This window comes from Taudactylus pleione, unplaced genomic scaffold, assembly GCF_031769625.1.
Source record: "Taudactylus pleione unplaced genomic scaffold, aTauple2 ptg000667l, whole genome shotgun sequence".
In the NCBI taxonomy this organism is placed as follows: Eukaryota; Metazoa; Chordata; class Amphibia; order Anura; family Myobatrachidae; genus Taudactylus; species Taudactylus pleione.
The window spans coordinates 3,506,138-3,521,789 of record NW_028285069.1 but is presented as its reverse complement, the minus strand read 5'-3'; the positions used below and the strand labels follow the sequence as shown (position 1 = coordinate 3,521,789).

General features: G+C 46.5%; 1 protein-coding gene across 1 annotated transcript in view; it reads left to right on the top strand.

Annotated features, from left to right (window-relative positions):
* The first annotated feature begins 1,232 nt into the window (after positions 1 to 1,232).
* Positions 1,233 to 15,652, top strand: part of MTNR1B (melatonin receptor 1B) — a 260,989-nt gene continuing 246,569 nt past the window's right edge. The window contains exon 1 of the mRNA XM_088455719.1: positions 1,233 to 1,458. Coding sequence (XP_088311845.1) covers positions 1,233 to 1,458 — 226 coding nt within the window. The remainder of the gene's footprint in view (positions 1,459 to 15,652) is intronic.

The following is a 15,652-nucleotide window of genomic DNA, read 5'->3' as shown; positions in this document are numbered from 1 at the left end:
TAACACAGAATGAATTAGGATGCAATGAGCAATACCTAAAAAGAAAATACCCCGGGAGACAGTCAAGAATTTTCTAAATTCTGTATTCAACAAAAGATGTACAAGTTCTCTTGAATACAGCAATCTGAGAATCCTTGAGTGCCTCCCTGGGTGTTTTTTTAGGTATTACTTATTGCATCCTCATTCATTCTGCGCTACATGTGGGGCTAGCACCAAGGTGGATGTTTCCCTAAAGCAGTAAGTGCATATATATATATATATATATATATATGTGAGAGGGAGTGATGGCATGAAAATAAATAAAGTAAAAGAGAGAGAGCAAGGGAGAGTATACAGTATAGATAAAGCCCATGACATTTGCTTGTACTAAACAAGACTATTTTGTATAGTATGCACTTACCTCTCAGTCACAGTCTCTTCTGTCCACCCAGTCCTCCAATTCCTGTCAGTGTACATAGTACAGAAGGACCAGTACATCCCTCTTGTCCTGTATGCTGACACTTTGCTGAGGAACTTCTGTGCTGAGTACATTAATAAGCACTGCAGACGCCTGGCACAGGGCTGGGGCGCAGGACTCGTGCACTGTGCCCTGTGTGCCACCCTCTCCTCTGCAGAATTGTGGTGGCTCTAGGAAGTGGCTAATGACTTGTACTGTGACTGGAGAACAAAGTTATTTCTTGCATGTAATTATTCAGCTCAGAATTTCTCCCAAAAACCTGTGAGCAGTGGAAGAGAAACAGGTGCTGCCTGGTCCTCCCTCTCTCCTGCCCATGAGCCTGGTGCCTGCGCTGTGAGATGAGGACCCTGTCATGCTGCTAAAATCACTTCTGCAGAAACTGTGACTGTCATTCCACACCATGCTGGCTCTCAGTCCCCCCCGTATGTCTCTGTGCTTCCTGCATGTCATCCCATCTCTGTGTCACGTTTAACCCCCTGGAATCTGCTGTCCTGTCCTCCTGCCCTGGCTTGCAGCTGGCATTTGATGAGTGCACAGTTTTGTACACCTTATCCACTCCGTCCATTACACTCTGTAAGCAGGAGTCCACCCCCGCCCCCTAACTTGTCATCTGGAGTGAGGAGTCTGCTGATCACTTAAATATTTGCCACCCTACCTCAGTCCCTGGCTACACTATCTACAACTGAGCAACCAAGACACTGATACCTGTTCCAGACTTTCCCAGGTGTTAGGAGGAGAGGACCTTTCCCTCTGCACTCAATGTTAGGGACGTGAAATGAGAGGGAAGGCAAGGATTGCGCTAGACATGCTCCACAATGCGTCATTGTCAAGGAACTGCTGCGCCCTGGACAGGGAAGAGTGGCTGGGGTCCACCGCCCCCCGGGCTGCCTGGCTGGTGACTACGCTGTCCAGCGTGCTGATCTTCACCACAGTGGTGGATATCCTCGGCAGCCTGCTGGTGATAATCTCTGTCCTGAGGAACAGAAAGCTGAGAAATTCAGGTAAGGTAAATACATGCTCCTCTGTGATACTACTGTGCGTTACTCTGAGGGGAGAGCATGCTCCTCTGTGATACTACTGTGCGTTACTCTGAGGGGAGAGCATGCTCCTCTGTGATACTACTGTGTATTACTCTGAGGGGAGTGCATGCTCCTCTGTGATACTACTGTGCAATACTCTGAGGGGAGTGCATGCTCCTCTGTGATACTACTGTGCATTACTCTGAGGGGAGTGCATGCTCCTCTGTGATACTACTGTGCATTACTCTGAGGGGAGTGCATGCTCCTCTGTGATACTACTGTGCATTACTCTGAGGGGAGTGCATGCTCCTCTGTGATACTACTGTGCATTACTCTGAGGGGAGAGCATGCTCCTCTGTGATACTACTGTGCATTACTCTGAGGGGAGTGCATGCTCCTCTGTGATACTACTGTGCATTACTCTGAGGGGAGTGCATGCTCCTCTGTGATACTACTGTGCAATACTCTGAGGGGAGTGCATGCTCCTGTGTATTACTCTGAGGAGAGTGCATGCTCCTCTGTTATACTACTGTGCATTACTCTTAGGTGAGTGCATGCTCCTCTGTGATACTACTCTGCAATGCTGTAATATGAGTCCATGGTCCTATGTGATACTACTCTGCAATACTCTAAGATGAGTGCATGCTCCTCTCTGTGATACTACTCTGCAACACTATGAGATGAGTCAATGCTCCTCTGTGATACTACTCTGCAATACTCTAATATGAGTGCATGCTCCTCTGTGATACTACTCTGCAATACTCTAATATGAGTGCATGCTCCTCTGTGATACTACTCTGCAATACTCTAATATGAGTGCATGCTCCTCTGTGATACTACTCTGCAATACTGTAAGATGAGGGCATGCTCTTCTGTGATACTACTCTGCAATACTGTAAGATGAGTGCATGCTCTTCTGTGATACTACTCTGCAATACTGTAAGATGAGTGCATGCTCTTCTGTGATACTACTCTGCAAGACAAGTCCATGCTTCTCTGGGATACTACTCAGCAATACTCTAATATAAGTGCATGCTCCTTTGTGATACTACTCTGCAATACTCTGAGATGAGTGCATGCTCCTCTCTGTGATAGTACTCTGCAACACTCTGAGATGAGTGCATGCTCCTCTGTGATACTACTCTGCAATACTGTAAGATGAGTGCATGCTCTTCTGTGATACTACTCTGCAAGACAAGTCCATGCTTCTCTGGGATACTACTCAGCAATACTCTAATATAAGTGAATGCTCCTTTGTGATACTACTGTGCAACACTCTAAGATGAGTCCATGCTCTTCTGTGATAATACTCTGCAATACTCTGAGATGAGTGAATGCTACTCTGTGATACTGTACTACTAGGCAAGACTCTAAGGCAGAGGTTTCCAAATGCGGTCCTCAAGGCACCCCAACAGTTCAGGTATCAGAGATATCCATGGTTTAGCACATATGGTTAAATCAAATTGACTAAGATACTAATTAAGTCACCTGTGGTCAGGCATGGATATCTTTAAAACCTAGACTGTTAGGGTGTCTTTAGGACAGCGTTTGGGAACCTCTGCTCTAAGGTGAATGCATAATCTTCTTTGATACTACTCTCCTCTGTGATACTATACTACTGTACTCTGCAATACTCTAAGTTGAATGCATGCTCTTATTTGATAGTATAGCACTCTGCAATACTCTAAGATGAGTGCTTGATCTGTGATACTGTACTATGCAATACTCTATGGTGAATGCTTGCTGTTCTGTGATACTACTCTGCAATACTCTGTGATACTGTATTACTCTGCAATAATCTAAGGTGAATGTGTGTTCTTTTGTAATACTACTCTGCAATACTCTAAATAGGTGCATACTCCTCTTTAATACTGTACTACTCTGCAATACTCTATGGTGAATGCATGCTCTTCTGTGATACTACTCTGCAATACTCTAAGGTGAGTGCATGCTTCTCTGTGATACTACCCTGCAAAGGATGTAGTCATGTGACCAGTGCCCGCAAGGCCACCGGTCACAATCCCGACAGTGAAATGCCAGCTAGGTATTTATGATAGGCTTCAAAATACCAGCACCTATCGTAATCCCGACGCTGGAACGCTAAGGACGACATCCCAAATGAAGGTAAGTCCGGGGTGCTCTTAGCGTTAGCCGTGGGGGGGAGGGTTAGGATTAGGGAGTTTGGGGGGGACATAAGGGTTAGGCACCCCTAGGGGGGGAGGATTAGGCACCCCCAGGGAGAGGTTATGGTTAGGCACCCGCCGGGAGGGTTAGGTTTAGGGAGCGGTAAGGGGGGGGTTTAGGGTTGGGCACCGCCGGGGGTAGGTTAGGGTTAGGCACTAGAGGGGGAGGTTAGGGTTAGGCACCACTAAGGGAGGGTTAGGGATGGGGGGGGGGGCAGGGGAGGCTAGGGTACTTACCTGCCTCTGTCGGGATCTTGATCTAAACAGCTGCCGGCATTTCAATCCTATTCCCTCTGCAATACTATATGATGAATTCATGTTCATCTGTAACACTACTCTACAATACGTTAAGGTAAATTGATGCTTCTCTGTAATACTACAATACAATACTATAGGGTGATCACATGCTCCATTGTGATACTCATATCCAATATTCTAAGCTGAATGCATGCTTTTCTGTGATACTACTCTGCAATACTCCAAGATGATTGTATGCTCCTCTGTGATACTGTACTACTCTGCAGTACTCTAAGGTGAATGCATGCTCCTCTGTGATACTACTCTGCAGTACTCTAAGGTGAATGCATGCTCCTCTGTGATACTGTACTACTCTGCAGTACTCTAAGGTGAATGCATGCTCCTCTGTGATACTACTCTGCAGTACTCTAAGGTGAATGCATGCTCCTCTGTGATACTACACTGCAGTACTCTAAGGTGAATGCATGCTCCTCAGTGATACTACACTGCAGTACTCTAAGGTGAATGCATGCTCCTCTGTGATACTACTCTGCAGTACTCTAAGGTGAATGCATGCTCCTCTGTGATACTACACTGCAGTACTCTAAGGTGAATGCATGCTCCTCAGTGATACTACACTGCAGTACTCTAAGGTGAATGCATGCTCCTCTGTGATACTACACTGCAGTACTCTAAGATGAGTCCATGCTCTTCTGTGATAATACTCTGCAATACTCTGAGATGAGTGAATGCTACTCTGTGATACTGTACTACTAGGCAAGACTCTAAGGCAGAGGTTTCCAAATGCGGTCCTCAAGGCACCCCAACAGTTCAGGTATCAGAGATATCCATGGTTTAGCACATATGGTTAAATCAAATTGACTAAGATACTAATTAAGTCACCTGTGGTCAGGCATGGATATCTTTAAAACCTAGACTGTTAGGGTGTCTTTAGGACAGCGTTTGGGAACCTCTGCTCTAAGGTGAATGCATAATCATCTTTGATACTACTCTCCTCTGTGATACTATACTACTGTACTCTGCAATACTCTAAGTTGAATGCATGCTCTTATTTGATAGTATAGCACTCTGCAATACTCTAAGATGAGTGCTTGATCTGTGATACTGTACTATGCAATACTCTATGGTGAATGCTTGCTGTTCTGTGATACTACTCTGCAATACTCTGTGATACTGTATTACTCTGCAATAATCTAAGGTGAATGTGTGTTCTTTTGTAATACTACTCTGCAATACTCTAAATAGGTGCATACTCCTCTTTAATACTGTACTACTCTGCAATACTCTATGGTGAATGCATGCTCTTCTGTGATACTACTCTGCAATACTCTAAGGTGAGTGCATGCTTCTCTGTGATACTACCCTGCAAAGGATGTAGTCATGTGACCAGTGCCTGCAAGGCCACCGGTCACAATCCCGACAGTGAAATGCCAGCTAGGTATTTATGATAGGCTTCAAAATACCAGCACCTATCGTAATCCCGACGCTGGAACGCTAAGGACGACATCCCAAATGAAGGTAAGTCCGGGGTGCTCTTAGCGTTAGCCGTGGGGGGGAGGGTTAGGATTAGGGAGTTTGGGGGGGACATAAGGGTTAGGCACCCCTAGGGGGGGAGGATTAGGCACCCCCAGGGAGAGGTTATGGTTAGGCACCCGCCGGGAGGGTTAGGTTTAGGGAGCGGTAAGGGGGGGGTTTAGGGTTGGGCACCGCCGGGGGTAGGTTAGGGTTAGGCACTAGAGGGGGAGGTTAGGGTTAGGCACCACTAAGGGAGGGTTATGGATGGGGGGGGGGCAGGGGAGGCTAGGGTACTTACCTGCCTCTGTCGGGATCTTGATCTAAACAGCTGCCGGCATTTCAATCCTATTCCCTCTGCAATACTATATGATGAATTCATGTTCATCTGTAACACTACTCTACAATACGTTAAGGTAAATTGATGCTTCTCTGTAATACTACAATACAATACTATAGGGTGATCACATGTTCCATTGTGATACTCATATCCAATATTCTAAGCTGAATGCATGCTTTTCTGTGATACTACTCTGCAATACTCCAAGATGATTGTATGCTCCTCTGTGATACTGTACTACTCTGCAGTACTCTAAGGTGAATGCATGCTCCTCTGTGATACTACTCTGCAGTACTCTAAGGTGAATGCATGCTCCTCTGTGATACTGTACTACTCTGCAGTACTCTAAGGTGAATGCATGCTCCTCTGTGATACTGTACTACTCTGCAGTACTCTAAGGTGAATGCATGCTCCTCTGTGATACTACACTGCAGTACTCTAAGGTGAATGCATGCTCCTCAGTGATACTACACTGCAGTACTCTAAGGTGAATGCATGCTCCTCTGTGATACTACACTGCAGTACTCTAAGGTGAATGCATGCTCCTCTGTGATACTACACTGCAGTACTCTAAGGTGAATGCATGCTCCTCTGTGATACTACTCTGCAGTACTCCTCTCTGATATTACTCTGCAATACTTTAAGGTGAATTGATGCTCCTCTGTAACACTACACTGCAATACTAAAAGGTGAATACATGCTCCTCTGTGATACTACCCTGCAGTACTCCTCTCTGATATTACTCTGCAATACTTTAAGGTGAATTGATGCTCCTCTGTAACACTACACTGCAATACTAAAAGGTGAATACATGCTCCTCTATGATACTACCCTGCAGTACTCTAAGGAGAATGCATGCTTCTCTGCAATACTCCTCTCAATATTACTCTGCAATGTGATTTGATGCTCCTCTGTAACACTACACTGCAATACTGTAAGGTGAATACATGCTCCATTGGGGAAGCAATCGGGAAGCCGACTGCCTATATACCGGCAGCCGGCTTCCCGACTGTCTTATCCCGGCAAGGGTGAAATGCCGGGCGTCTGGATGTAGACGCCCGCATTTCCCCGACGCCGGGAGACCGGCGCCCGGCATAACGATCGTAGTGATGCCGGGCGCCACGAGCGGACAGCAGCGGGGGGGAGGGTTAGGTTTAGGGCTCCTGGGGGGGACTTAGGGTTAGGCCCCCCCGGGAGGGTTAGGGTTAGGCTAGGGGGAGGGAGGGTTAGGGTTAGGCACCCCCGGGGGGGACTTAGGGTTAGGCACCCCCCTGGGGGACTTAGGTTTAGGCAGCGGGGAAGGGGTTGGTTAGGGTTAGGCACTTAGAGGGGGGATTAGGGTTAGGCACTTGGGGGGGAAGTTAGGGTTAGGCACCCCTAAGGAGGGTTAGGGTTAGGGGGGTTAGGTTAGTGGATACTTACCTATCCACGATCGGGATATCCAGCGCTGTCGGGCTTCCGCTGCGTCGCACTCTGCTCCTGTCGGGCTGCCGCTGACGGGAATCGGTATATCATACCCATTCCCTCCATTGTGATACTAGTATGCAGTACTCTAAGATGAATGCATGCTCCTCTGTGATACTACTCTGCAATACTCTCTGCAAAATGCTCTGCAATACTCTCACAGGGATATACAACTCATCTGTGTGTATTACACATACAGTACCTATCAATTCTGCCATACAGAAACTATCTTCTTTATCTTAAGTCGGCAAATACCAAACATCTAATCCAGCAACACACACAATTGAATCAATGTCTTTTAGAGTATGACTATAGCTTGGACGGAGCTGGTTGCAGTTATTTAGGATACATGGAAGTGATACAATCGTTTTGTTACAGCAAAACAGATGTTAGCGTTTCCCTTGGGTCTCTGCCTATAGAATAATCTTATTGTTATCCAATAACAAGGTGATTAATGGCTAATTTGGGTGTCTATACCAAACACACCCCTTGTTTCATGCCTGGTGATTAAGGGGGAGATTTAATAATGCTTGAAGAGAGATAAAATTGGAGATAAATAGCACCAACCAATCAGCTCTTAACTGTCACTTTACAGGCGGTGTTTGAAAAATGACAGGAGCTGATTGGTTGGTGCTATTTATCTCCAATTTTATCACTCTCCAAGCTTTATTAAATCTCCCCCTAAATCTGGAAGTGTAATAATTCCTTTTAAATATAGATAGTTATTTCTTAAAATAAAGAGTGTGGAGTATTTCAATGTAAATGTGTCAGAGTGCTGATAAGGTCTCAGGTATTCCTACATTTCAATGAATTAATTAGGCTCCAGCACTGCCTGTCAAGCACATCGGTTGAAGAACCATGTGCTGACTATTGTACCTCGATCTAGGCTACAAATCAACACATATCATTTATCAAAAATGAAATGTAAGCTTTAAAAAAGGTTCTTTTTCACGGTGACACGTTGACTGTATGATTGCTGAAAGTTTACACGCTCCTGAATCATCCACGCAGTCAGCTCCTCTATTGGGACATGAGAGATTGAAGCCGTGATACTGTTTTCATACAGCTGGCCAATGAGAGCTTGGTGATGTGTTACAATGGCATGTACTGTCAATGCTCCAGGCTCACAGGGCTGTGGATGACCAGATTTCAAGGTAGCATTTTCTAGCCTTTGCTGATTGCCGGAGAGTCCAGTAGAATAGATTGGCACAGTATGTCAGCTGGGGTGGTGCTCTATGATAAAATGTGCCAGCAATTTACTTATTAAACTGGATTGTGGATAACGTGCCGGGTATATTTGCTGAATGGTTATTGCTTTACTGTATGTACTTGCATTAAAACCAGGATTTACCTTTTAAATCACCATATTGTATACCTAAGTACAAATAATTATGTGATACAGCCAAACAGTTAAAAATATAATAAATGAATACATGGACATTTACAGTATATGTGTGTCAAATGAAATATATATATATATATATATATATATATATATATATATGTTTGTATGTTATACTTAGTGAGTGTCTAAAAAAATACAGTGTATAATAAGCTATAGAACTACTACTGCATTTTGTGAAGAATACGGTGTATGGCTTCTATATACTTTTTCAATGGTCCTTTGGATACAAGTATCCATAGCTTAGTAGTACTGTAGTAAGTGTTGTAGATATGTGATTGCTTTCTTTATGAGCATTACTATTTCATACTATATTATGCGACGTTGTACAGAGAATACTTAATTGTTCACAGCAGTCCCTGCCCCATTAGAGCTTACAGCCCCAAGTCTATAGCACACGGGTGTGGTGTAACAGTTTGACAATGTAAAGGCCGTCAGTCAATGTATCAACATGCAATAGGTCGACAGGGACAAAAGGCCCATTGGGACAAGTAGTCGTCAGACAAACGGTCGGTAGTGCAGAAAGTCGGCAGGTTTAAGAGCATACTTGCCGACACTCAGCTCCCTCCCGGGAGGGAGCTGAATGTCTGTATACAGCGGGGGGGCGTGGAGGGGCGATTATGATGTATTGGGGGCAGGGCCAGGGCAGGATCACGTCATTCTGGACCCGCCCCCTGTTCACAATGCTGAGCTTAATGACATTGCGAAGCCGGGGGTGGGTCCACGATGACGCGGTTCTGTGCAAATCTCTTCACCGGCCAGCCCTGCTGCAGGGGGGGGGGAGGGTCCGGGGTGATACAAGGGGGAAGGGGGGTTGACAGCAGCTGGGAGAATTGCCTACTTTTCTGTGTTTGGTCCTGGAGCACAACCCGACATTTGGGAAACTCCCGGCCATCCCGGGATAGTAGGCATGTATGGTTAAGAGGTTGACAGGTTCAAATGATCAACACATTTTTTTTGCAATTTAACCCTAATCCTAACCCTTCCCTAGTGCCTAAACCTAACTCTAACTTAACCCTAACCTTCCTCCTAGTTCCTAACCCTAACCGTCCCCTCCAGACAGCCTAACCCTAACCTCCCCCATCCTAACCGTCCCCTAGTGCCTAAACCTTACTCTAGCCTAACCTTCCTCCTAGTGCCTAACCCTAACCGTCCTCTTCGGCAGCCTAACCCTAACCTCCCCCATCCTAACCCTAATCCTAACCCTCCCCTAGTGCCTAAACTTAACTCTAGCCTAACCCTAACCTTCCTCCTAGTGCCTAACCCTAACTGTCCCCTCCAGCAGCCTAATCCTAACCTCCCCCATCCTAACCCTAACCTTCCCCTAGTGCCTAAACCTAACTCTAGCCCAATCTTAACCTTCCTCCTAGTGCCTAACCCTAACTGTGGCATACAATAGGGAGATGTAGACGCCCGGCATTTCCCCGACGCCGGGAGACCGGCGTCCGGCATCCCGATCGAAGGGATGCCAGGCGCCGCGAGCGGACAGCCGCGGGAGGGGAGGGTTAGATTTAGGGCACCCAGGTGGGATTTAGGGTTAGGCACCCCCCGAGAGGGTTAGGGTTAGGCTAGGGGGAGGGAGGGTTAGGGTTAGGCACCCCCGGGGGGTACTCAGGGTTAGGCACCCCCCCGGGGGACTTAGGGTTAGGCAGTGGGGAAGGGGGGGATTAGGGTTAGGCACTTAGAGGGGGGGATTAGGGTTAGGCACTTGGGGGGGGAGGTTAGGGTTAGGCACCCCTAAGGAGGGTTAGGGTTAGGGGGTTAGGTTAGTTAGTACTTACCTATCCACGATCGGGATTTCCAGCGCTGTCGGGCTTCAGCTGCCGGGAACTCTGCGGCCGGCGGTATTTCATACCGATTCCCTGACCGTTCCCTCCAGGAGTCTAACCCCAACTTCCCCCATCCTAACCCTAACCCTAAAAATGTTGAAAAACTATTAAAAAAATCCATGTGTCGAACATTTGAACCTGTTGACCTTCTGCACTGTCAACCTTTTGTCTGTCGACCTTTTGTACCTGTCAACATTTGACCTTGTTGACCTATTGCAGGTCGACCATATGGTGTCAACTCATTGTCGATCTTCTATCCGGATACCATATCACACTAGGGTCCAATGCTGTCAGCAGAGAATCATACTAACAATATGCTTCTGGACTGTGGGAGAAATACGGAATACCCGGATGAAACCCCACGCAAACTGAGGGAACACAGAAACTCCACCCAGGTAATGGCAGGGTTGGATTTAAACTCATGGATCCAGTACTGTGAGACATTTTTTCTCTCCTCTTTCCATGAAAAAATTAGAGAGGGGATTTAATTATCTGCGAATTTCCATCAGAACTTCATGGGCTAAAGCATCACGGGATGTCCAGCAATGGAAATAGCGCTGGTTTTAGCTTGCACCATAAAGAGGGATTCCTGTGCTGTAAGGACAGAACGAGCGAGGTTCTCACTCTGCACTGAGTAGGTTCTGCCCCTAGATGCAATATCTGCTTCTTAATGTGATGTTTTTACTAAGACCTCTCTATGTACTTTTTTGTTTTTCAAAAAATCTCTTAGACCTTCTCCCTTACTATGGGATCTGCATTGTAACACAGATATGGAGGGACAAATGGTGCAATTCATTCCTCCATAATGCCCTACTCTCTGTCGCTTTCCATGTAGATACATAGGGGGTAATTGAATTAGGTGTATGGTTTGCAGCTAATTGAACGCACTGCCCGATTCAATTAGCTTTGGGTACCCCACACGCTAAGCCCCAGAGGCATACTTGCCTACACTCCCAGAACGGCTGGCAGGTACCCAATCACCCACCCCCCAAAATCCCCCCACACCCACCCACTTACAGTGTGAAAGTGGGCGGTCCAGGGGGGGCGAAGATGCAAATGCGTCACCACGCCCCCGCACCGCTCACCATTGCCGACGCCCCCCCCATTTGCTGCGCTGACTCGAAGGGGGCAGCCAGAAGGTCGGCAAATACCCCAGAGGGTGGATTTATCCTCTAGGTTCCTGCATTTAAAGCGCCAGAGAACCCATAGATTTCAGCCCTCTGCGCAGAATCCATGAGTTAGCGCGTTAACCCAGAGTGGGGAAAATGCTGAATAATTTAGGGGTCTATTTACTAAGCAGTGTTAGGAGACAGAGTGAAAAGTGATAAGAAAGTGATAAGGTGCCAGCCAATCAGCTCCCAACTGTCATTTTTCAAACACAGCCTGTGAGATGACAGTTGGGAGCTGATTGGCTGGCACCTTATCACTTTCTTATCACTTTTCACTCTGTCTCCTAACACTGCTTAGTAAATAGACCCCTGAATATCACCGGGCATGCCACTGTGACTGTACCCAGAGCTTTTCCCTGCGTGGCAGATTACGCACCTAACTGAACTCCCCCATAAAACTCTACATTTAGTTGACAGTGAGGACCACCGGATCCATTTTTAATTCTTCATATTTAAACTGTACGTATCTCTATAGTTTGTCATCTATTAATAAACCTGCTGTGTGTATTACTGTATACAGGTGTACATTCTGGGTTCAGCTCAATTAATAGAGGATTGCACAGTGGGCTGCATAAGAATGCCTGCAGTATGCTAATATGATTGTCAGGAGTCAAAAATGAGCTAATGATTATATGGTTTATCAGCACGTCTGTGCGATGTGTTTATATTTATTATGGATAACCACTTGTGGCATTTAGCAAGCTAGACGTACTCTATTTATAGAACGTCAAGTGCAGTATTAGTGATCTTACAGGAAGGGTGATGATTAGCAGAACAGCCAGCCGTCGTCCCACTTTATAATGAATGAAGTGGGGGTGTACTTGGGGCATTGTAACGACTATTAATCTTACATGAAATTTTGATTCAGAATAGCCGAACGTTCTCACGGGTTCACTGGAGGCAAATGGAAAATGTAATAACTACTGTAATGTCTCTATTGTCTAGTGACCAGCAACCATGCAATTTATTGTAACCGTGTACTACTGTAGGACGTTTTTAATTTCTCATCTACAAGTCACTGTCATTTTCCATCATTGGAATCATGTAATGTAATAGAGGCAATTAATTTAAGTAATCCGGAAGCTCTCATAAATGTGTTCTCAGGATATTATTCCAATTTACTCCAATCTTTATTATTTATGATCTATACCAGTGATGTTCAACCTTTTTCAACTCGAGGGACACTACACAAGATTTAAAAATTGCCAAGGCACACTGTCCAGCGATGCGGAGTGCATGACCAATGAAAAAACGAGATGTAGTCGGCGTGCAGGATGCCGACGGTCTGAATACCGGTGCCGAAATCCAGACAGGTCGGGATCCCGGCACCAGTATCCCGACCACCAGCATCCTGAAGGTAAGTATCGGGGTATTTGGGGGAGGTTAGGGTTAGGTAACGGGGTTAGGGTTAGGCATTGGGGGGAGGGTTAGGGTTAGGCACCGGGTAGGGAGTGTTAGGATTAGGGTGCGGGGAGGGGGAGGTTAGGGTTAGGCGTTAGGGGGAGGGTTAGGGTTAGGCACCGGGTAGGGAGTGTTAGGATTAGGGTGCGGGGAGGTTAGGGTTAGGCGTTAGGGGGAGGGTTAGGGTTAGGCACTGGGTAGGGAGTGTTAGGATTAGGGTGCGGGGTTGGGGGGTGGTTAGGTTTAGCCACTAGGGGAGGAGGTTAGGTTTAGGCACCAGAGAGGGGGTGTTAGGTTTAGGGTGAGGGGAGGGGGAGGTTAGGTTTAGGCACTAGGGGGAGGTTAGGGTTAGGCACCGGGGAGGGAGGGTTAGGGTAGGGGTTAGAAAAACCCTTACCTGTCTTCCCTATGGGTGTCGGGATTATGGCTGTCGGTATTCTGACCAGCGGCATCTCGACAGCCGGGATTTCATACCCAATGTTGATAAAACATACACATAGGATCCCACATAAAAACTACATTGGCCTCCACAGGAATAAAACAAATTACAGTACAAGTGTGCTGAGCCTACCGCCGCGGTACACTTGACAACCGCTCGCGATATTTTGACTCTGGTAAACAACCTGTGGCTGTGCTGCAGTGGGTTACAGTGACACCGACCTCTTCCATGTAGGATCTAGATGTACAGTACCTGCTTTGTTTGTCCTTACAATGCTGATTACTTTTGTTTTATTCTGATCCTTTATAGGTTTGATTTTTTTTTTTTAATTCATAAACTTATTCAGCTTCTAGCTTTCAAAGGCATCATGTATTTCAGTAGACATAAAAGGGGCATAAAAAGGGTTTTTACCAGCTAGATGATGTACATGAACCTGTGGACATCCACAGTCAGTGACGGTACACAAGGTATCTGCCCCTACAAACCATAAAGCCACTTTCCACAAACGTGACAAAAGCTGCTAGTACTGTATTTATGAAGATCTCCTGGCTCGTTTGTAATGCTAACAAAAATCTGTAGCAGAAATTCTATTGATTTTCCTGAATACGAAAGCAGCGGTTAATAAAACCAGCTTCTTCTACCACAAATCCCATAAATCCGCAATCCGTGGAAATGTTGTACTTTTGTGTCTGCAAATGCCGTCCCCGCTCAGTCTTCAAGTAATGATATACAATACATATTATAGCTTGTTGTAATGATCATTTCATACAGTGATTTGAATATTATGCCCAGCAAAAAGCAAGATTTTTTTAAAATAAGAACAGAATCTAGGCTCACAGTGTGGTCTATTCCCTGAGGGGCCTATTTATCATCGAAGGCTGTATGGCCTCCGATGATGAAGTACTAGCACTACAAGTCATGAAGTATTGAACTCGCAGCGGGGGAAATATGACACCGGATCAAATCATCATTGCTCTGGTGTGGGGACAACTGCTCCGAAAAGCAGCTTTCCCCTCGGCTAGTAGCTGCGTTACTTACCTGCGCCCCATCGTCCTCAGGTCACGCATGCGCACAGCCGCCGGGGAGGCGGCGGAGGGATCCATTTGGAGAGCAAGCGCCGTCTGAAGATGACGCTTGTTTTTGGGCAGCAAACTCCGAAAACGTTTCAGTTTTCAGGGTTTGCTGAATACCGGGGGGTCCTATCGGTCCCCTAATGATGAATGGCTCGGTAACTTAACTAGTGTTTCTGCATGGTTACTGGTCCATTTACCGAAAAGCAGCTGTCCCCTCGCAGCTTGAGATATAGATGCATTACTTACCTGCTCCCCGCGTGACCTCAGGTTACCTGCATGGTTACCGGGCCATTTATAATTTGATGAATAGGCCCCTAAGCCCTGTAAACTGACAGTTAGGAGCTGATTGGCTGGGACTTATATTTCTCCATTTTATCTCTCGCCAAGGCTTAGTGAATAAGCCCCTGAGTATCTAGGATACATCATAAGGGAAATAGCCCATACAGTACATGCAACGTCTGTCCTTTATCATTCCCTATACATACTTGCCTACTAACCCGGAACGGCTGGGAGGCTGCTGAAAATCGGGTGGGCTTCCGGCCCCCCCATAAAAAGGGGGCAAGTTTCCCTGGAGGCCGCATACCGCTGCACCCCCACAGACACATCACCGCAGGGGGGTTGCCAATGACGCATTCTGGTTCAATTGCATCATCATGGTTCCTGCCCCCTGCTCCACAATGTTGGTAATCTCGGCGTGTGTAGTGGGGGCTGGGCCACAATCACGCAGTCACGCCACCTCTCCGCCCCCAATTCCGCATCATGTTGCTTTCCACGCCCCCCCCATGCTGTGACATGCACCCCCGCTATGCCGACCTGGCTGCCAGGTTGGCAAGTACAGATGTGTCCACATACATCTATCCTCCATGCACTACAAGTCATGTTACACATAACATGAGAGCGTTGTGCGACTTAGTAGCACCGAGCATCTTTTCATGCGACTTTTCCCTTAAAATACATCTTATTCACAAAGCGATGCGAATAGCTGTCCTTTGCGATTTTAATTGCAATCCTAGGTACATATCGGCGTTACTAACTCTGGTATGTAACCGCTAAGTGGCGTGATGTACCATCTCCATAATGCGTGATGTGCCGCAAACGCAGGATTT